At 40.6% G+C, this 22,497-nt stretch overlaps 1 protein-coding gene across 2 annotated transcripts in view; it reads left to right on the forward strand.

The window, feature by feature from the left end:
- The first annotated feature begins 13,559 nt into the window (after positions 1–13,559).
- Positions 13,560–22,497, forward strand: part of GNS (glucosamine (N-acetyl)-6-sulfatase) — a 44,189-nt gene continuing 35,251 nt past the window's right edge. For both annotated transcript variants that reach the window (XM_084877591.1, XM_084877592.1), the window contains exons 1-2: positions 13,560–13,932; positions 19,875–19,934. In XM_084877591.1, coding sequence (XP_084733717.1) covers positions 13,726–13,932; positions 19,875–19,934 — 267 coding nt within the window. In that variant the 5' untranslated portion in view covers positions 13,560–13,725. The remainder of the gene's footprint in view (positions 13,933–19,874; positions 19,935–22,497) is intronic.

Consider the following 22,497-nt stretch of genomic DNA (forward strand, 5'->3'; position numbering starts at 1 on the left):
TTAGAAATAATGCCGGAGCCGAGGCTGGTTTGGCCCAGCGGATAGAGCGTCGGCCTGCGGACTGAAGGGTCCCGGGTTTGATTCCGGTCAAGGGCATGTGCCTTGGTTGTGGGCACATCCCCAGTGGGATTGTGCAGGAGGCAGCTGATCGATGACTCTCTCTGTCATCGATGATTCTAACTCTATCTCTCTCCCTTCCTCTCTGTAAAAAATCAATTAAAAAAAAAAATTTTTTTTTTAAAGAAAGAATGCCGGAGCCTTCTGAACACCAACTGGTAGTCAGAGGCAGGGAGCGCCCTTCTGCACATCCCAGCGCACAATGCCCAGCCCTTCTCACCTTCCCGCCAGACTTGGGTGCCTTTCAAGGTGTCCTTGGTTATTTTCTCAAAATAATCTTTTGGAAGCGCTGGCATATACTTCAGATGTCAGCGCTGCAAACTGTTTCCCCCAGTGATCAAGTATTGGATTAAGAGCAACTAATTTTCTGGCACAAGACCTAACAGAATAAGGATTTAATAAGTGCCCAGGAGATAACCAAACTAACACTAAGTTGATGTCGCTGATTTTTTGACAGTACACAAAAGGTGACATGATATCCTGAGAGATGTATGCTTATGGTAGTTCTCAACAGAACACAGAGGTGCCCTTCCACTGTAGGTATTTTTGCAAATTCCTATGTAATAAAAGGCTAATATGCATATTGTTCCTACGGGTAGGAGTTCCACCAACCGGTAGTTCGATGTGCACTGACCACCAGGGGGCAGTGAGTAACATGGCCAAGGTGATGTGGCACTGGCAGCAGGCAGCAGTGGAGGCTCTGCCAGCCCCTATGGGCCTTCATGAGAGCTGGACCAGGGTGGGATGGTGGAGCAGGTGAGTGGGTGGCAGCAGGCCAAGGCAAGTGTGAAGGGAAGCTCTGGCTGGCAGCTGGCAGCCTCTAGGGACCCTACCCTTGCAGACATGGGTGCACTGGGCCTCTAGTTTAATAATAATTGTCAGCGTTTTTGAGTGCTTTATTTGTGCCAGGCACTGGTTGCTGTTTTTTTTTAATGGAGTCCCGGGCACTATCTCACTTTAATACTATAAAGCAGGTAAGTACTATTTGTCTAATTGAGTACAACTGACCACATAACATTATATTAGTTTGAGGTGTATAACAATCGCCCTCCTTCTATGTAATAAAAGCATAGTATGCAAATTGTCGCTTCCACCTCGAGTTCATCTGGGAGTTTGACCAGGGGGCAGGGCCGGCTGGGGTAAGGGAAGGAGGTCATGTCTATCTTGTAATGCTATTAAATTGTTGCCATATTTCTAAAAGAAGCAACAGTGCACCTAGTGAACAGTGATGATGCTTGATGTTTGAATAACACACTTTTTACTTTTCAAGGCACTTTCATAGTAGAGCCTTGCCCGACAGATCCCTTGCCACTACCACCACAATACATATAAACATAGAGTGAGAACAATAGGACCATTTTTTAAATTGGAGTTAATAGAAGGAAAGTAGAAGTTTTATAACTTTCTCTTAGGTGTCCATATTTAAAATTATACTAGAACCTGGCCATCATGGCTCACTGGTTGAGCATCCACCTATGAACCACCTATGAGGGATCAAGGTCGGAGTTTGATTCCCATGCAGGAGGCAGCCAATCAATGGTTCTCTTTCATCATTGATGTTTCTACCTCTGTCCCTCTCCCTTCCTCTCCAAAATCTTTTAAGATGTATTTTTTTAATTATAATAGAAATGTTATTTTATGTTAAATTGTATCAACCTCTCTGTTATCTATTTAATTTTAAAATGTATGAAATAGAATGGGATTATTTATTTATAACTAGCGGCCCAGTGCACAAATTCATGTACATTGAAAGGAAATTAATTAGAAGAAATATTTTAATATCGCTATTTGCCCTTTCTCTATAATAGAAGTGTCAACCAAATTCACTGATAGACAATGAAAGATGGAAACACACATGAGCAATGGGCACCAGTGAGAGCTTTTATGTATTGTGCATGCACGAGTCAACTTAGCCTTTTATAGACATAGAATATTCTTGCTTAATTAGACCTGCTTTCTGATGTAGCTAAACTTTTTCCAGCCCAGTGAAGCACCCCAACTTCTCTTTCAGGTAATTGTCAGCAACACAGCAGTAAATATCAACATGAAGCAGATTATTATTGTAGATCACCCAGGGAGAACAAAGGTTAAAATATTTAACTGCAGCAGTGTTTGACTATATTCTGTGCAGTGAGAAAACCTGAAATCATTTTCAAGGTCCACCATTTCTTCTTTTCAGATGGGTCAAGTTTCTAAGTTTTCTAAAATCTCCATTTTCCAGCTAATGAAAAGAAAATAGGATTCAACCAAATCTCCTATCTACCTACTCCATGACTTCTGTGAGGATCAAATGAGATGAGGCACGGTAAAACACGTCACAGACATTTGATTATAGTGTAAAGTGTTTCCACCTGGCTATAAAGCAAGTCATGTTCCTGGGCTGAAGAAACTGCAAGCAGGCTAGTCGTTGCTAGGGAGAGGAAGCCGGGCGTTGCTATGTGACATCATTACCCAGAGGGAAGGGCACAGCATATTAGCCTTTTACATGTATAGATTTTGTTTTGTTTTTTGAGGTGTTTTGTTGTTTGTTTGTTTGTTTGTTTTTCTATTGTCTCTGGCATTGAGAACCTTCCTTCATATGCTGAACTTTGTAAGAAACAGGACTTTTATAAAGGGAAACACTGAAATTGGATCTCTTTTCTTAGTTGATTTCCCAGCCCTTTCTCTCTATCTCAACCCAGTTAGAGATGAGATAATTAAGTCTTCAACACTGTTCTCATCCAGGGTTTCTCTCTCAGGACCTGTGGGTAAAGAAACTCATCATGAGCTAAAGAGGATGGTGACAAAGGCCAGGAAAAACATCAGGTCAACATTGTTAAATTAATCAGAACTTCAAAGTTATTTTTCACTCCCATCATTACCAAATTACCTGAGAAGAGGAAATGGACAAAATAAGAACTAATAAGGAAAGCAAAGTCAAGGTCTTTGCACTTGTTGGAATGATTTCCCAACTCTTGTTGGGAATAAGAGTCATATGGGAAATCATATGTATGAGGATGTAGCTCTTTGGTTTAGCACAGTTCAAAAGTTCAGTTTCACATGGAAGGGAGTTAGCTCAGCTTCCCAGAGACCTCCCAGCTGTATTTTACAGTGCTGTCTTGACAACATCAACTCCATTTTGCTGTTTTTCTTTCATGTTTCCCTCTTTGGATTGAGATCTTTTATGAGAAAGCATTGATGATCAACCATTGGGAAGTATCATTGGTATGTCATTGGGAGAACCACATTGATCCCTCATCTCCAGGAATGCTCATTCCTGATATGTCATTTCCAAATAGAAGAGAGGGTAGTATACAGTAAGAGAGTTAGTAGGGCTAAGTCACATCCTCAGATCAAAAGTTCCTTTGTAGAGGTGGTCTCAGTTGAATTTATTCATTGTAACACCTCTAGGCATTGGGCTACCATTATTGTGGTAGTGGCTATTAGTTGTTGTTGGATGCACTAGTCAGACAGTGAACAGTATAATCACAAAATAAGGTAGTGAACAGTATAATCACAAAAACCAATCTGATTAAGTCCTGTAATGTAGAATGAAACCCTATTCCTCTAAGCAGCTAGCTAAATAAGTCTGTCCAATCCTAACTTATGGGGTACTGTTCTGTCTCTTCAAGGACCTTAACACTGTGTTTTAGAACCTCAAACTATTGTACCACTTTATCTAATTTGTTAACATAGAAAACCTTCTCCCATTAGGGCATAAGTATCGCTTTGTTGGACAGCTATCACAGCTAGAGCCCCACAGTTGTGAAGTATACTTCCAGCCAGACTCAGTTATTGCTTGTTGTCCTTCAAGAGCAGTTGTAGTAGCACTCAATATTTGTGCTACAAAAATAGTAGGATTTTTGATAGTCTTTTAATTCAGCTACTCCATACCTGAAAGGAAGGTCTAGTGAAGGCCTACCCAAAGTTGCATTTATTATGGGGTATCAGGCAGAAAGAGGACTGAAAAGACCATCCCCAAAATACCAATTCCATTTGGTCTGTTTTGGTAGAAGTTTATAGATTATGGATAATGGCAGAGGAAGGGAGAATCTTCCGGTGACAGTATCAGGTGTTGATACCATAATATCATATCTGCCTCACCATGGGGTTGACAAGGTGATATATTTGAATCCCACACAAGAATAAACAGCCAGTATCTTCAAGTGAAATCATGTAGTTAGGTCCTTCAACCCAGACTTTGAGGGGAGTAGTATGTTCTACTTAAGAAGGAGGGACTTTGTAGCCTTCATATGCTGGATGATCACAATAGTTGACAACACAGAAGAAACTCTAGTTATCGTGAGAATGATTGAAAGAGCACCTGGGGTTTCTATAGATTTGGGTTAGGATTAAAAGAGTTTGTTCCAAGTTTACAGGCTGGAATTCCATAAGAGATAGATTTTTATCTGTTTTACATCAAATACCAGATTTTTTATCTAGACCCCGAGTAGTATTTGGGAGCAGGACATTTGCAGGACTGAGTGGCATTATTCCTTGAATTTCCCAACTTCAGAGAGGTAACATAAGAAGTAATATTGGCCGAAACCAGTTTGGCTGAGTGGATAGAGAGTCGGCCTGCAGACTGAAAGGTCCCAGGTTCGATTCCGGTAAAGGGCATGTACCTTGGTTGCGGGCACATCCCCAGTGGGGGGTGTGTAAGAGGCAGCTGATTGATGACTCTCTCTCATCAATGTTTCTAACTCTCTGTCCCTCTCTCTTCCTCTCTGTAAAAAAAATCAATAAAATATATATATATTTTTAAAGTAATATTATAGTCACTTAATGCTCATTGAGTTGTGAACTCATGGTCATTTGCATCATACAAGAGTGTAGTCATACATTTTTAAAGGGACAAAACCTGAAAGTATGCCTGAACTGTTTATATTTTAAAAACAGATAGGCAAGTTATTGGTAAGAGTCCAGACTGTATATATAGGTATTTCTTTGTGGGTTGGCAGAGCTTATGAATGGATCTGGACACAGGAAGGTCATTTGTACCATCAATATTTTTTGAGGTTTGAGAATAAAAAATGACTTTAAATTTGGAGTTATGTCCAGTTAGGTTTTGTAAGCTTTCAAGGTTCAATGGCCAAGCCACTAGTTCTGGTTCAGGCCTGATAGCCCACAACTGCCCTCCCCTGCTGGCCATCTTGTGGGTTAGACTGAAAGTCAATTTGCATATTATCCTTTTTTTAGATAGGACAAGAGGTCTCTTTCAGCAATGCAGATTCTTACATTCTTTTATCTAATTTCATGGGTCTCCAAGTAATAATTTCAAAAGGAGACAAACGAGGCTTGCCAAAGGGAGAAGATCATAGGCTGAGCAATACCAAGGGGAGAGCCTTAGACCAAGGCAGAGTAAAGGACCCTATGAGTTTTGCCAATTGAGTTTTGATTACTCTTTAGTCTGTTCTATAAGATCAGAGAACTGGGGATGATAAACACAACAGGTATGTGAAGTCGGCCAGATCTTACAGACAGATCGTATAATTTGCCCTGTGAAAATGAGTTCCCTGGTCACTGGGGAGCTCTGAGGGGATTCCTTAAGTGGGGAACATAGTTTCTAGGAGTAATTCCTTTACTGCTGAGGCTGTGGCTTTGCAGCATGAGAATGTTTCCACCCAAAGAGAAAAAATACAAATCATTGCAAACACACATTTGTATCCTTGAGAAGGGAGCAGCTGAATAAAGTGCATTTGCCAGACCTCATAGGGTCCTGAAGGCAAGGGAAAATGCCCCACGGAGGTATGAATGGGCTTTCCAGGGCTGCCTTTGGGAAGATTTGGTATTTTTGGTCCACCTAGAAAGCTATCTATGGAAATGGCTCCCAGTAGTATTGTTTTCCCCATAAAACCATTTCCTCAGCATTCCAGTGAGTTAAGTCGTACATATTGTAATTTGTCTTGTTGTATGCAATTAGAGAAGAGTGGTCATTCTTTCAGAGTCAAATTTACAGCCTTGTTCTAACCATTTCTTTCTATTTTGTCAAACAGCTAAATGCTGTGCTTCCATAATGTTATCTTTTATATCTCCAACTAGAGGCCCAGTGCACAAAATTCGTGCACAGGGGTCGGGGGGAGCACGGGGGATGTGTTCCTCAGCCCAGCCTGCACCCTCTCCAATCTGGAACATCCTTCTCACAATCCAGGACATCTGGCTCCCAACTGCTTGCCTGCCTGTTTTCCTGATTGCCCCTAACCGCTTCTGCCTGCCAGCCTGATCACCCCCTAACCACTCCCCTGCCAGCCTGATTGATGCCTAATTGTTCCCCTGCCAGCCTGATTGCCCCTAACTGCCCTCCCCTGCTGGCCTGGTCACTCCCAACTGTCCTCCCTTGCAGGCCTGGTCCCTCCCAACTGACCTCCCCTGCTGACCATCTTGTGGCAGCCATCTTGTGGCAGCCATCTTTGACCACATGGGGCAGCCATCTTGTGTGTTGGAGTGACAGTCATTTTGCACATTACTCTTTTATTAAATAAGATTGCTTCAGCTGGTAGCTTAGGTGCTTGAGTTTGGGTCATTGCTTAGTTTTGTAGTTTTTTTCTAATTGACTGTGCAGATTTAAAAAGAGCCCCAAGTTGGCCAGTTTAACTGTAGATAGTCCTGGATAATTATGGTCCAGCAAGAAAGAAATTTGAAAGATAGGGGCTTGTAATTTTGGTATATACATTCAGCTGGAGTTCGACCCTGTTTCCCCGAAAATAAGTCAGTGTCTTATATTAATTTTTGCTCCCAAAGATGCGCTAGGTCTTATTTTCAGGGGATATCTTATTTTTCCATGAAGAAGAATACGGTACACATTTATTGTTAAATGAAAATTAAAGAAATTTATTACCTGTATATGGTACGGTAGTATGGTAGTTGTCAACACAAACCAAACTGTGAATCCTACAGTATCAATAATTTACTCATTTATTCAATGACAATCATGTCATCATCTTCTGGAACATCATCATAACAATCAAATTCCTGCCGAAACCGGTTTGGCTCAGTGGATAGAGCATCGGTCTGCGGACTGAAAGGTCCCAGGTTCGATTCCGGTCAAGGGCATGTACCTTGGTTGCGGGCACATCCCCGGTAGGGGGTGTGCAAGAGGCAGCTGGTCGATGTTTCTCTCTCATTGACGTTTCTATCTCTCTCTCTCTCTCTCCCTTCCTCTCTGTAAAAAAAAAAAAAAAAAAAAAAAAAAAAAAAAAAAAAAATCAATAAAATATAAAAACAATCAAATTCCTGAATTTCCTGGTGAATTTCTTGTGACTCCATTTCTTTCAGAATCAGTGGACCAAATCTCTCATGTTTAGCCATAGCTTTCTGAGATAGAGCCGGGGGAAGGGGGGGGGGCTTATTTACGGGGGGATGCCTTATATTTCACTCAGAAGGAAACTTGTAAGTAGGTCTTATTTTCGGAGGATGTCTTATTTTCGGGGAAACACGGTAGCTGGTGGCTCTTCAACAGCTATTCCCTTAGAAAGTGAATTTCCCTTTTTTCAGGATTAATTATTTACCAGACAGGTGTTTTAAGTACCATAGATTTTAAAAAAACACACAAAAAAAAAACCCTGCAACAGAGGTCACCCAAACGAAAGTGAACCTCAACCAAGCAGGTAGTTCAGGTCTAGGAGGACTTACCACAACTAGATGGACTTTCACACTGTAAAGTATACTCCTGAAGGCAGGAATTTTTGTCTGTTTTGTTCACTGATGTTTGCCCACCACCTAGAACAGTCCCTATTGCATTAGAGGTACTCAATAAATATTTGTTGAATTAATTAACTGAATTAATTAAATAAAAACTAGAGATAAGACCAACCAATTACCAACCTTTTAAGAAAAGTGAGTTCCATTAAATAGAATCTTAGAGGTAGCAAAGGGAAGCCCATTTTTGTATACTACATTACTGCTAATTGGTGCCTGGAAGGATGTAAGAGATAACCTTTGGCCCAGCAGTGTTGCTCAATGGTTGAGCATCAACTATGAACCAGGAAGTCATGGTTTGATTCCTGATCAGGGCACACGCGTGGGTTGTGGACTCAATCCCCAGTAGAGGGCGTGCAAAAAGGAGCCAGTCAATGATTCTCTCTCATCACTGATGTTTCCATCTCTCTCTCCCTCTCCCTTCCTCTCTGAAATCAATAAAATTATATTTTAAACAAAGAGAGAAAACCATTGATCTAACAATATGATTTTGAACTGATCGTGACTAAAGAAAATAGTTAAAATTGAATTTACTATGGTTAGCTATGCTACTAACAATAATTAGTGTTTCAATTTGTTTGACACTTTAGTTTTAATATTTAAATAATTATACCACTTATTTTATACCAAATATAAGGTCCAATATTGCATCATATTTACAAGGAGCTAAGAAGCATCTATCTCAAAGTCAAGTACAATTTAATATAGTCTATCAAGTGCAATCTATGTAAATCTAGTGTACAAACTATAGACGGTGAACATTTAAATTATTTCCAAGCATGTATCAGGGTCTTGTCAATAACCTTCTGACACCTATTATTTGAAACCACCTTAACAAGATTCAACATTTTTGATAATTTGGTAATTTTTTTTCAGCATGTGCAGACATACACATAAAGACTAAATTGCTATGATGAAAGCTTTGATTATTCTTGGCTGATTTGTAAAATCTGGCAGTTAACCTTTTACTTTGATCCTTCGGGGATTACTCATTCCAGAATCACATGAGAAATGCAAAAGGTCAGTGCTGTGTTTCAGCTTCTCCACATGGTAGCTCACTTTTGCTCTTTGGGTCTGCTGATTATGATTTTTACATGCTTGAAATACAGTGAAATCTATTTTCAGTTTAATAACTATACATGAACAAGGCTCTTGTGTTTACAATTCAAAAAGTTGGAATAAGAAGTAAAAACAGGATTTTAGTATTTGTAAAAGCTATCAAGCTTTAGACAGACTTTAGAAAATGCATAGTAATACATAATATATGATCAATAAGTAAGCACTATTAATGTTAAATGATATGTAAGTCTTAACATTTGAGTGCTTTGGAGACCTAATCTGACTGAGGCTTAATTAATATTTAAATATTACACTAGATTTCAAAATAACAGAACATAACCTTTCCTTTGTGAGAATAAAACATTGCAATTGCTTGACCCTAGCTTGGTGGCTGAACTTGGTTACAGCAGTGGTCAGCAAAGTCATTAGTCAACAGAGCCAAATATCAACAGTACAATGATCAAAATTTCTTTTGAGAGCCAATTTTTTTAACTTAAACTATATAGGTAGGTGCATTATAAATAACTTAATTAGGGTACTCCTAAGATGGCCTTTGCTAAAAACTCAAGGGGCCAAAGAGCCGCATGTGGCTCGCGAGACACAGTTTGCTGAGACACTGGGTTAAAACCTCGTCCTGATATACCAAGCTTGCAGGTTTCAACTCTGGTCAGGGCGCATACAAGCAACCAATGAGTGCATAAAAAGTGGAAAAACAGCTGAAACCGGTTCAGCTCAGTGGATAGAGCATCGGCCTGCAAACTGAAGGGTCCTGGGTTTGATTCCGGCCAAGGGCATGTACCTTGGTTGCGGACACATCCCCAGTAGTGGGTGTGCAAGAGGCAGCTGTGATCGATGTTTCTAACTCTCTATCCCTCTCTCTTCCTCTCTGTAAAAAAATCAATAAAATATATTGAAAAATAAAAGTGGAAAAACAAATCAATGTTTTTTTTCCCCCTCTCCTCTCTCTATATAAAATCAATAAATGAAAAATAATTTAAATTGTGATTGCTCAATGTATGTTCTGTTCTGTTATTTTCTGTTATGTTCCGTTATTTTGAAATCTAGTGTAATATTTAAATATTAATTAAGCCTGAGTCAGAGCTGAGAACCAAAATTCTGATCTCTCACCTGTACTCAAGTGACATTTTTCTGAGAGTAAATGAGGTGTCTATACCAGCACTTAGGTAGCCACTTGGCAAAGGCTGGCTAACAACTGACTAAGCTGTTTTGTCTAATTTGTTGTTTAGTGCCACTTCCATGGTGAGTGATTTCTGCTGAGTATAAATATGTCATATGGAGATCTTCACAAAGGGCCCTGCAGATTATGTAGCCAGCCCTGCCTGCTACTGAGCGCTTTCCACCCCCAGGGGCCACTCAAAGATGACAGCCTTTCATGACACTCTGTACAACAGTCCCCCCTTATAAGGGGTTGAGAGACATGTTCCAAGACCCCCAGTGGATGTCTGAAACGGAGGATAATATTGAGCCCCATATATACTATGGGTTTGTTTGTTTTTTTTCTTATAGATACATATATTTTCACTTAAAGGAAGCACTTTACGGCTTATCTTTGGCATGTCCAAATTGCCAGCATCACTACTCTTGTGCTTTAGAGTCATTATTAAGTAAAATACAGCTACTTGAACACAAGCACTGCGAAACCTAAACAGTAGATCTGATCACCTAGATGGCTACTAAGTGACTGATGGGTATGCTGAGCAAAGGGATGCCCACCCGTGTGGGGCAGAGAGGAAATAGTGCAAGATGTCGTCAAGCTACTCAGAATGGGGTGCAATTTAAAACTTGCAAATTGTCTATTTATGAAATTCTCCATTTAATATTTCCTGACCATGGTTGACAGTGGGTAACTGAAACGGCAGAAAATAAAACTGCAGAAAAGGGGGAACTAGTCTATGTAGGCTGGGGCAGTATTCCTAGATAGGATGGGTTGCACACAGAAGACAAAAGTAGTCTACCAAACACTGCTGCTGCTTTGTAGTAAGAGATGCAAAATATCAATACAACAGTTTGTTTTTACTCTAGAGACAATGTCCTGGCATATCCTTGGGCCCCTAAAATTCTTACTGAAGTGCCAACTTCCTGAATTTTCATAAGGTCTATCTCCCATGCTCCAGAGCACGTGTCATAACAAAGATTCCAGCATGCCTCTTGTTCATCCTGCCCAATCAACATGATGCCATCAATGTGATGGATGGGTAGGAGGTCCTGCAGGATACCCAGGCAGTCTAGATTTGTTTAAAGCCAATGGTCGCCAAACTTTCGGACCTCACAGAACACCAATGGTCCACGGACCACCAGTTGGTGACTGCTGGTTTAAACTATATGGTAACACATAGTTATACTAGGTGTTTTATCACCTTGCTTTAATTCCCTCATCTCTGTCAGTTATTACTGATTTTTCTCCTGGTTACTGCTCATATTTTCCTGTTTGGTGGCCTGTGTATTTTTATATTGGAAGTAGGAACTTCTATTGTGAATTTTATGTTGTTGAATATTTAGATTTTCTTATCTTTCCTTAAAGAGTGGAGGCCTTGTTTTGACAGGCAAATTATGGTTTTTGCAGGTCAGCTTGATATTTTGAGACTTGTATTTAAATTTTGTTATCATAGGTGTACAGTACCTTTCATTTATGATAATTTAGCTTGACTAGTAAGGAATAACCTTCCTGGGTTCTCAACTCAATGTCCTTTGTGATTAAGGAAGACTTTCCCTTCTGGCTGGTTCTCAAACATCTCCCCCTCCTTTAAGAATTATTACATCTCCTTAGTTATTCTTTGTCTTACCATCCGGTGTCTTTATCCAATAAAATACACCTTAGTGTTCAATGAAGACTCAAAAGGATAATCTATGCAGATTTATGGAGCCTTTCATCTACAAAGCTTCCTCCTCTTTCTAACTTTGCCACGCGACTTCCAGCTGCCTCGGCCACCCTACACTTAATCTCCATGCCCTCAACGCAACCTGGTTCTACATGGGATCCTCTTTTTGGTGCCGATTTCTACTAGTTGCCACTAGTAGAAAACTGGCACAATACTTCTATTGTCTAACACTTATAGCTGTATATATATGACACTTTGAAGTACTTCCACAATTATTTTTACCTTCTGGTACAGTGCTTTCACAGGGTTTAAAAGACTTTTTGTGTTGGATGATCCAGCTTAGAAAATACACACTTTGTTAGAAGCCAGGAGGTACAGCCTATTGTTCTGAGTTGGGAATAAGGCTTGGCCACTCACCTTGCCGGGAAAGTTTCTGTTTTCCTATATTTCAGCAGAGGGGCATGGTAGAGCAGGTCTAGAGCCACCACAGACACTCCGGTTTCATGGGACTTTCTAAAGATTGCTTAATATGGTTTAGTTTTTATTCAATGACCACATCCTCCAACATCTTCTAAGGTGGCTTTCAAACATTCACCAAGATGCCTTGGCCAGTGTGTCTCCATTGGTTGGAGCATCATCCCACATAAGGCCGGGCAGAGGTCCTGGCTTGATTCCTGGTCAGGACACTTGCCTAGGTTGTAGGATCTGGGTCATGTCTGGGGCACTAACAAGAGGCAATGGATTTATATTTCTCTCTCACATGGATGTTTCTCTCCCCCACCCTCTCTCTACAATCAATCAACATATCCGCTGGTGAAAATCAAACAGAAAATTCACCGAGAAATATTAGGGTAAATATTTGAAAACTCATTAAGGAACATTAGACTGCCAGGATACACTAAATTGTTGATTTGTTTGAAACCACTATTAACAGCCTTGGAGTAACATATAACCAGGCTTGGAATTAAGAGGGCTGATGTGGATCTCTAGCCGGTTTGGCTCAGTGGATAGAGTCTTGGCCTAGGGAGGGAGCATCTCAGAGCCCATTCTGGTCAAGGGCTTGTACCTCAGTTGCAGTCTTTTCCCACTCCTTCCGGTGGCAACCAATCTATGTGTTTCTCTCACTTGATTTTTCTGTCTTTCCCTCTCTCTTCCACACTCTCTAAAATCACTGGAAAAATATCCTCAGGAGAGAATTTTAAAAAAGAGAGAGTGCTCTAACCGGTTTGGCTCAGGGTCCCAGGTTTGATTCTGGTCAAGGGTATGTACCTTGGTTGCGAGCACATCCCCAGTAGTGGGTGGGCAGGAGGCGGCTGATTGATGATTCTCTCTCATCGGTGTTTCTAACTCTCTATCTCCCTCCCTTCCTGTAATAAATCAATAAAATATATTTTTAAGAGAGAGAGAGAGAGAAAGAGAAAGGGAGAGAGGGAGTTAGGGAGAGAGAGAGAGAGAGAGAGAGAGAGAGAGAGAGAGATAGCTGACTAGGAATCAAGCTCAAAATTGAATAGCTGAGTTGCAAAGAAAATCAAAACCGTTAAATATAAAGGTCCTCGATTAGTGTTTTTTGTCTTGGGGATTAAACATGGTAAAAACCCAGACTCTGCCTACCTCCTGATCTCACTAGGTACATTCCTCCTTTCTCTCCCTCCCCCTTTTCATCTTATCCTTGCTCCGTCTTACAGTTTTTGCACCAAGTGCTCAGAAACTGGTCCTACTAAAACCACACCAGAACCTAAGCTCTCAGCACTTCTCCCCAGGCTCGGCCCACTTCCGGGTTCCCTGCCTTGGCCCCGCCCCTCCCTCCCTTCCGTCCGCGGCCCGCCCCGCCCCGCCGCCCCACGTGACCTCACGACTCGCTCCACCCCCGTCCCCGCTCACGTGACCGCGCCTGGGGAGAAAACGCCTGACCCCGGCCCCCGGCTTTCCCGGTTCGCCGACTCTCTCCGGGGCTCCTCGGCCTCTCGCCCTTCAGCCGCCAGCGCGTCCCCCCACACACCGTCCCGGGGTGTCCCCCGGAGCCCTGTCCGCCATGCGGCTCCTGCCTCTGGGCGCAGGCGGGCCCGGGCGGCACAGCCCCCGCCACCTGCGCTCCTGCCGCCCGGCGCTGCTGGTCCTGCTGCTGCCGCTGCTGCCGGGCTGCTGCCTGGGGGGCTCCCGGGCGGCGGCGGCCGGCTCTCGGAGGCCCAACGTGGTGCTGCTCCTCACCGACGACCAGGACGAAGTGCTCGGCGGCATGGTAACTCCTGTTCCCGCCCCGCCCCTCTCCCTCTCCCTCTCCCGGGCGGACTCCCTGGTGTCTTGCCCCCTTTCCCCATCCCCGCCCCGGCCCCCTGGACAGGCTGACCGGACCCTGGGTAGGTTTGCTTTGGCCTCGCCAGGCCCTGGATGCAGGACTGAGGGGCCGCAGGACTCTATTTCCTCCTCTTGCTCCAGCGTCTCTTGGAAGGTGACACACACACACATACACACGCGCTACGAGGAGCTTCTAGTCTGGACCTGACGGCTGCGGAGCCTGCGTTCCCTCGTGATCTCGGGATGCATAGGTGGACACCAGTTAGGGGTGGGCAGAACCAGTGAGGAGCAGGTGTTGGCCGAGGAAATGCAAGCCTTGAGTATTTTTTGGATTAGAAGACTAGTACAGCCCCTTCTAGTGGGAGGACCTAGGCCACCCCCGCCTTTGTCCCTGGGTGCATTGTCTGTGCCTGATATTTATAAAAACAAGTGCTGAAATGAACTAATCTGGTGGGTAGGTTTCGAACTATTTATTCAGGGTGTGCTTTGCCTCCCAAGAATCAAGAAAATCCAATTAGCCTAATTGAACACCTGGCTGATGGCATTCGATACCGTCCGTGTTCCATTTTGTAGCATCTGGGTGTTGTCATGAGTCTTCATTCTTTTCCAGAGTTGATTTTGCCTCTGTATCGTTAAGAGTCTTGATGTTTATGACCCTATCCACCCAAGCCCCTTCTCAGGAGAGCACAGAAAGTGGTTTGCCCGAGGCACATAAATAGTGGAGGCAGTCAAGTCAGAATCCTGACTAGTTCTCTGATTCTGGGTCTGGTATTCCTCTTTTTTAAGAACAAGTGCTTTTTTTTGCTTGCTTGCTTTCACTTCTCTTTTTGCTTTTAGCAAAATGCTGAGATTATGAAAACACTTCAGGCAAGAGGTTCCTAACTTTGTGTAATAACACCCTAGTTCAGTGTCTTTCATCCTGTCCATAAGTGAGTTGTGAAATCAGTTTAGTAACTACTAGCATTTTCACTTTCCTGTGGAACAGACTCCGAAAATAAGAAAATGTCTGTGCGGTACATGTGGTAAAGGTTAAGCATATCCATATCCATATGTATATGCATTTCTGGGTTGTTAATGAAAATATTAACTCGGGGTTGTATTCAAGAGTATGAGATTCTTTTCTAGCTGATGTTTTAAGACGCTTGCACTTTGACTCCACATTCCTGACACATACGCCTCATTGCCTTTTAATTTCTATTCAGTCACATTGACATTGAAAAGTCTTGCCCTCCTGGATTTTATTTTGTTCTTTTTTCCCACCGTTCTAACAGCTACACTTCTCCTCCTCACAAAACTCCTTGTTTTTTTCTTTTTGTTTTTTTTTTTTTAAAGAAAATACCTCTTGTATCCTTGAAAAGTATTTTATCCAGGAAAAACAAGCCACCTCTATCAAAAATTAATCATAGTTTAGTGACTGAAGCATAATTGAAAGGTAAAGCTTTCGCTCTAGCTGGTTTTGCTCAGTGGATAGAGCGTTGGCCTGCGGACGAAAGGGTCCCGGGTGTGATTCGGGCCAAGGGCACATGCCTAGTGGGGGAGGGGTGTGTGTTTGCATAAGGCAGCTGATCAATAATTCTCTCTCATCATTGATGTTTCTCTCTCTCTCTCCCTCCCTCTCCCTCCCTCCCAGAAATCAATAAGGAAGTATATTTTTAAAAAGAAAGAAAAGTGTGTGTGTGTTTTGTTTTGTTTTTTTAAAAAAGGTAAAGCTTTCACATTTCTGTTGAAAACAAAGTTCATCACTTAAATACAAGATGTGGTGTTCAGAATTCATTTTCTTTCATTTTTTGTAGGCCACAGATGTGGTCTCTTCCCCTTAGCATGTGAGTCATATTTGCTTCTTTAAACCACAGAAGTTTCTTTTTTATAGGTGTTTGTACTGGAGAGAAGAGCCAAAATTGTGTGGAGGGAACAAGTTGAATTTAGTGCTGCAACTCTGGAGAATTCTTGCTTCTCTTGTAGGCTTTTACAGAATACTTTATGACTAGTTGTCAAACAGGACTTGAAGGGGAAGAGCTAAGACAATATAACATTTGAGATTCTACTTGGAGCCAGAGTATGAGGTGTTTTATATTTGTGCTTCAGTCATCGCAGGAGTCCTCTGCTGTAGGTATTGTCCTTATCTTAACGAAGAGGAAACTGAAATTTAGAGGGGGCTATAGCTTGGCCAGCTAGTGAGGGGCAAAGCCTGGTGTGTAATGACCTCAGAGCCCCATGCTTTCTCTCCTGTTCGAAAATACTGTGATAATACTGTCTTACAGATGTTATTCCGCATGCCCACATTAGCGTTACTTACACCACAGGTCAGAGATTCTTCAGGCGACATTCAGGAGCACCAGTGGGGTCAGGGAACTCCTTAATTTACATGTAACAAATACTTTATATATATTATCTTCATTTCTTGGTCCCCCCCCCCCAAAAAAAAAAAAAAAAAAAGGATTATGAATTGCCACCACAGTTGGCAAAATTAACTGGTCAATCCCCGCAGACTAATTCAGATGAAAGGATTGTAACACTTGTATTGTGGCTTAATGTGAAACCTGTCATCTTTGAAATAGTCTTTTATGTGGTAGTGTCCTCTTTAATATTTCATTGTATTTGTTGCAGGTATCTGGGATTTCCTTTTTAGGTTGTTTTTTGTTTGTTTGTTTGTTGTTGGTTTTTTACTCAGGGAACTCTTCTTGTAGATTTCTTGAATTATTTGTTTTTAATCCTCACCTGAAGACATACTTACAATTTTAGAGCGAGGGGACGAAGGAGAGAGAGAAACATCAGTGGGAGAGAGGAACATCAATTGATTGCTTTCCAATACGCAGCTTGACCGGGGATTGAACACCCAACCTGGATATGTGCCCTGGAACTGAGCTACACTGGCCTGGGTTCAATTTCTTGATTTTATTTAAATGTAATTATGGTGTGGTGGACATCCTGTTTTTCACAGAAGCACAGGATGGTTTTTAAAAAATCATTCACTCTAGAAAAATTGACATAGGGTTAAAATTTCAAGGAAGTGAGGGGAGGAATTGTAATGAAATGTAGGGGAAGAATAAATATTTACATGATGTCTTTGGTTTGCTTAAAGCAGAATGGTTTTCCATTGAAAAAGGAAAAGTTTGCCGAAACCGGTTTGGCTCAGTGGATAGAGCATCGGCCTGTAGACTGAAAGGTCCCAGGTTCGATTCTGGTCAAGGGCATGTACCTTGGTTGCGGGCACATCCCCAGTAGGGGGTGTGCAAGAGGCAGCTGATCGATGTTTCTCTCTCATCAATGTTTCTATCTCTCTTTCCCTCTCTCTTCCTCTGTAAAAAATCAATAAAATATATTTTTTTTTAAAAAAGGAAAAGGAAAAGTTAGCTATAGAATTACCAAACTTTATTTCAGAGCAGGTGTACATGGAAGCTAGGAAAGTAAATGACTCCTTGGTATTTTTATGGAAGGGATTTTGCTTTGGATGTAGTAAAGTAACACATTTATCTATATACGAGTATAAGATTGGCTGCTTCATGAAGAATGTGGTATGGCCTTAACCTCACCAGTCATTATATTTGCTTAGATCTTAAGGATCCCTGTTAGCATTCAGACACACATACACATTTTCAGTACAGTGTGGTTTCTTGCCTGGGACTTACTTGATGAAGCACAGATTTTATGCTTATCATTTGTACTATGAATAATCTAAAGATTGTGGTTATTAATATAAATCTGTTACATTAAACTCTAGATTCTTGTGCAGCCCTCCATCAATTCTTTGGCTTCTGTCTAACTCTCTGAACTTGTCTTATCCCACAAACACACACACACACACACACACACACACACACACACACACACCCCCCGCATTACTGATTGCACTGCTTCTGCCACACGTGCCCTGCTTTTTGTCACTCACACGTGCCTCTGTCCTTCTCTGGCAGCCTTTGTACTTGCTGTTCACTCAGCCTAGAAACGTCTTATCCTGCACGTTTGTGGGGCTGACTCATCATCATGTGACTCAGTACCGGTTACCTCCTGAAAGAGGCCATCCCTGACCTATCACCTAAAGTGTTTTCCACTTTTCCTCCCACCAGCTGTAAGCATATCATCCTGGTTTATTCTGTTCATAGCATTTTTAACCACCCAGAATGCTGTTAGTTGTTTAAGCCCCCAAGAGTGCAAGGATCTTCAGGGCAGGGACCTTCTATCTTTATCCACTTCTATTGCCAAGACCAGTCAGTGCCTGGTGCAAATTAAGTGTTTAATAAATGTTATACTAGTATAATCTCACAATAGAGTCTTAATGTATATCAGATATTCCTCAGTAACTTTGCATATTTATCAGACAGTCTGATAGCTAAGACAGATATAATCAACTCACAGGGACCTTTTCCTCACCTTCCCTGCACTCATTTCCCTGCACATATATCCTCACTGTACCTCAGATTCTTCATCCATCTAATGTTTTATGCAGCCCAATGTTCTGTACCTGAGTGTAGCATCGAGGGATGCTTTATGGGAGATTATGACTGGTGACATTGTTTCTGAAGGTTACCCATGCATTTCTTGGGGACCCATTATGCATCTACTCATGAAATGATCAAAGTAGTTTTTGGGTTTTTTTGTTTTTTTTTTTTCAAAGAGAAAGGAAGGGAAAAGGAAGGATAGAGTGCTAGAAACATTGATGAGACAGGAACATCATCGATCCGCTAACTCCTACATGCCCCACAATGGGGATTGAGCCCACAACCTGGAGATGTGCCCTGACTGGGAATCAAACCAGTGACCTCTTGGTTCCTGGGTCAATGCTCAATTCTGAGCCACACTGGCTGGCTCAAAGTTCTTCTTGAATATGTTAAAATTCTCATCCTTTTGAGCTTTTGGGTTCTTTCATTTTTCTTCTATCTATGCAAAACAATGGAGGAAAGTAATTTATACAGTATTGAAAATGAGGCTCTTGTTGACACAGTTATATATTTGGATTGTCTTTAAGGAACTATTATACAACAAAATACACTTAGAGATGCATTTAATATGGTCCTAGATTTCAAAGGTACTTGAGAATCATCATGAATTGACTCTCATAATACAACTAAAATGAGCCTCTTCAATGGTCCTTTCTTGCTATGTGGCATCTGAATAAAGTTTAGTCAGATATATGGTCCTTTTTATTTGTATTTAAATGACCATCTTTAGACTTTTATCCTCACTGTAGGATTTGATACTAATTATTCTCTATATCTGTCAGGATCTTAGATTTTGAATAAATGATAAAAAGCAAGGATATAAACAAAATAATTTCTGACTAGTCTTTTGTTTGACAGGGTTCTGTGTATACCTGTTTGCCACCTGGTTCAAGTTCTTACCTGAGGTGGTGATCTGTCTAGTGCAGAGGGCTGTGCGTTCGCAGTCAAAAGTGTGCATCTGGGCTCCACCACTGAATGACTGATATTTGACTTAATCTCTGAGCCTCATTCTTGCTGGCTTTCAGAACCTAAGTGTTATAACTTTTAAAAGGTGGAAAGCTCCTTTTATATCATTTCCCACATCCTCTTTCAGAAGATGAATTAATGGAGATAGTTCTGCCCTGTCTCTTAAGGAGTCTGGTGACAAATGAGATAAGGGCACAAAATTTCATTACATTGAAATCAGCACTGCTAGAAAAATACCATCAGCTGTGAACTTTCCCCTCCTGCAAGCATTATGAAGCCCTGAACTTTGCTAGGAAAGAACGGACTAACCAAACCTGTTTGCTTTATCTCCGGAATCACTCTCTTGGCTGTTTCTTAGGGTCAGATGGAGCTGATCAATTGGGAATAGAGATTGAGATAAGATGCAAAACCCACAAATTTTGGTCTGTGTATTGTAGTTGATTGAAATAAATAGTTTAACAGATAATTATTTGCTTTACAGACACCACTGAAGAAAACCAAGGCTCTCATCGGAGAGATGGGGATGACTTTCTCCAGTGCTGTAAGTTTTAAAGCCAATTTAATTTTGTTAACTTTAATTGTGTGTATGTTCTAAGAAGAAGCACTCTCTTTGGGGTAGTCTGTTTTGTTTTTTCTTCCCTAATTAAAAGCCTGATTTGAAGGAGGGACCTTATTTAATGTGATAAATTCTGTTAATTGAAATACTACTTCTTACCAATTGGAGATATTCTGCAGGCAATTTCTAAGCCAGTCTTTTCTACAACTTAGAACTTGAGAATTTTATTTCAAACCTGACTGTTTGAGGTTTGAATGTGGATTGTAAGCATCAAATAACATTAATGCTATTTATTTTGTAATGACTAAATTACAAAAGTCAACTGTTAACTGTCCCATGGTAAAAGCTTGCAGACCCCTTTACAAAACCCAGTTAACTGTGAAAGCCAAACCTGACAAAGTCAATAGCAACAAAGCCAACAACAATTGTATGTATGTGTGAATATATAAAACAAATATATGTATATATAAACATAGGTACAGAAACTCAAATGCTAGCAAACTTGAGAACCATGCACATACACAAGTAATTGGTAGCCTATTGAGTAGCAGCCTAGTGTTGTGCTTTAGAGTGCGGACTCTGGAGCCAACTGCCTACTTTCAAATGCTCTCTGCCTCTTTTCCAGCTGTGTGATCTTGGGCAAGTTATTAAGCTTTCTGGCCCTTGTTTTCCACATTTATAAATGGGAGTACTAAAACTTATCTCAGGGTTTATGTGAGGTTAAGTGAATTGATACATATAAAGCAACCACTTGTATCCCTGCCTGACTTATAATTGATTTCAGTCATCCCTTGATATCTGTGAGGGATTGGTTCCAGGACCACCCCCACCCCCACAGATACCAAATCTGTGGGTGCTCAAGTCCCTTACATGTAATAGCATAGTATTTGCATGTAACTTAGGCACATACTCCTGTGGACTTTACGTTATCTCTAGGTTACTGATAATACCTAATGCAATGGAAATACTATGTAAACAGTTGTTATACTGTGTTGTTTAGGGAATAGTAACAATAAAAAGACTGTACAAGGTCAGTACAAAATGCAACCACATCATAGACCTAATTATACTGTTCACGTCTGCAACAATGCAATGTTTTTCCCCTGAATATTTTCAATCTGAGGTTGATTCAATCTGTGGATTCGGAACCTACACATACAGAGGGCTGACTGTACTATACAATGGTGCTTATTATATTGTCCACCAACATGGAATTGGTAGTGAAAGAAGGATAATTATATGTTCATTCCAATAGATGATTGAAAATTCTCTGAAATTTTAGCATCTTTTCCTGGTAATTTATTAAGCTGTTGGAAGAATGCATCCTTAGATGAATATTTCAGACAAATAGCACATCTGTAGTTAAGGTGAAATACTCTGGTCACTGTTGTTAGGGAGGCAAAGGGCTAATACCTCTTGCTTAATATTGTTCTGAACTCTAGTCGTTAGCATAGTCTTGCAAAATTAAGAGGTAAAACTATTGGGAAAAGACAAAATCATTATTTCCACTTGTTTGGGTTGTCTACCTAGAAAATGAGAATTGATGGAAAACTTTTAATAGAACTTAGTAAGGTAGAAATCAAACAAACAAACAACCAAAAAACAAACAAACAAAAAAAAACACACACTTCCATATAACCAGTTAGAGAAATATGGGAGGGAGAAAAAATCTTATTCACATAGCAGGAAAATTCAGACTCTGGAAATAAGCTAGTGGTAGCTAGTAATGGTTCTTTAAGACCTATATAAAGTTACAGAACTTAGTAAGTGATATAATAAAAGCTACTTAATATGAAGACATGCACTTACTTTCCATGGGAAGAAACAAGATTATGAAGTATTTACTCTAATCAGAATCCTAATAAGATTTTTTTATGCTGAATTCAGTGAATCCAAAGTTATCTGGAATAATAAGTAGGTTAGAACAATGAGGATAATTTTTTTAAAGGAAGAAATTGCTCTACTGGATACTAAAATGTAATATGAAGATACAATAAACAGTGTGGAATTCCCAAAAATTAGATTAGGAAACAAAAAAGGGAAAGAATTAAAAGTTGCCAATGTGAAAATTACAAAAGTCAAACATCTAACAAAATTAAAAGGCAAAAGTAAAAAACGGGAAGTATTTGTAGCATGACTGAATCCTTTCTTAATTCCAGTTTTATGTAACAAGAAGTCAATAGCTCAAGAGGAAAAAATGTGCAAAGCACTTGAACAGACCATTCCCATAAGCACAGTTGGACATTGTGCATGTGGAGAATGTTCACCAGTATTTAAAAATGTCAAATCCAATAAAAGGCCAAATAAATACTAAGTATTTAAAAAGGATACTATGTCATTTTGACAAAGGTATGCTCAAATGAGCCTGCCTTCTCTGCTGGTGGAAGTATAAGCTAGTATTACCCTTCTGTTAAATGTGCATTAAGAGTTACACAGATATTATTGGGTAAAATGAGGTTAAGTCTATTGATCATAGTAGCAAATAGAAACATAATTAAAGTAGAAAAAAAAAATCTCTTTCATGTATAAAATGATACAGGAAATACAT

This window comes from Pipistrellus hanaki (assembly GCF_964339955.1).
Source record: "Pipistrellus hanaki genome assembly, chromosome: 3".
NCBI classification, from domain to species: Eukaryota; Metazoa; Chordata; class Mammalia; order Chiroptera; family Vespertilionidae; genus Pipistrellus; species Pipistrellus hanaki.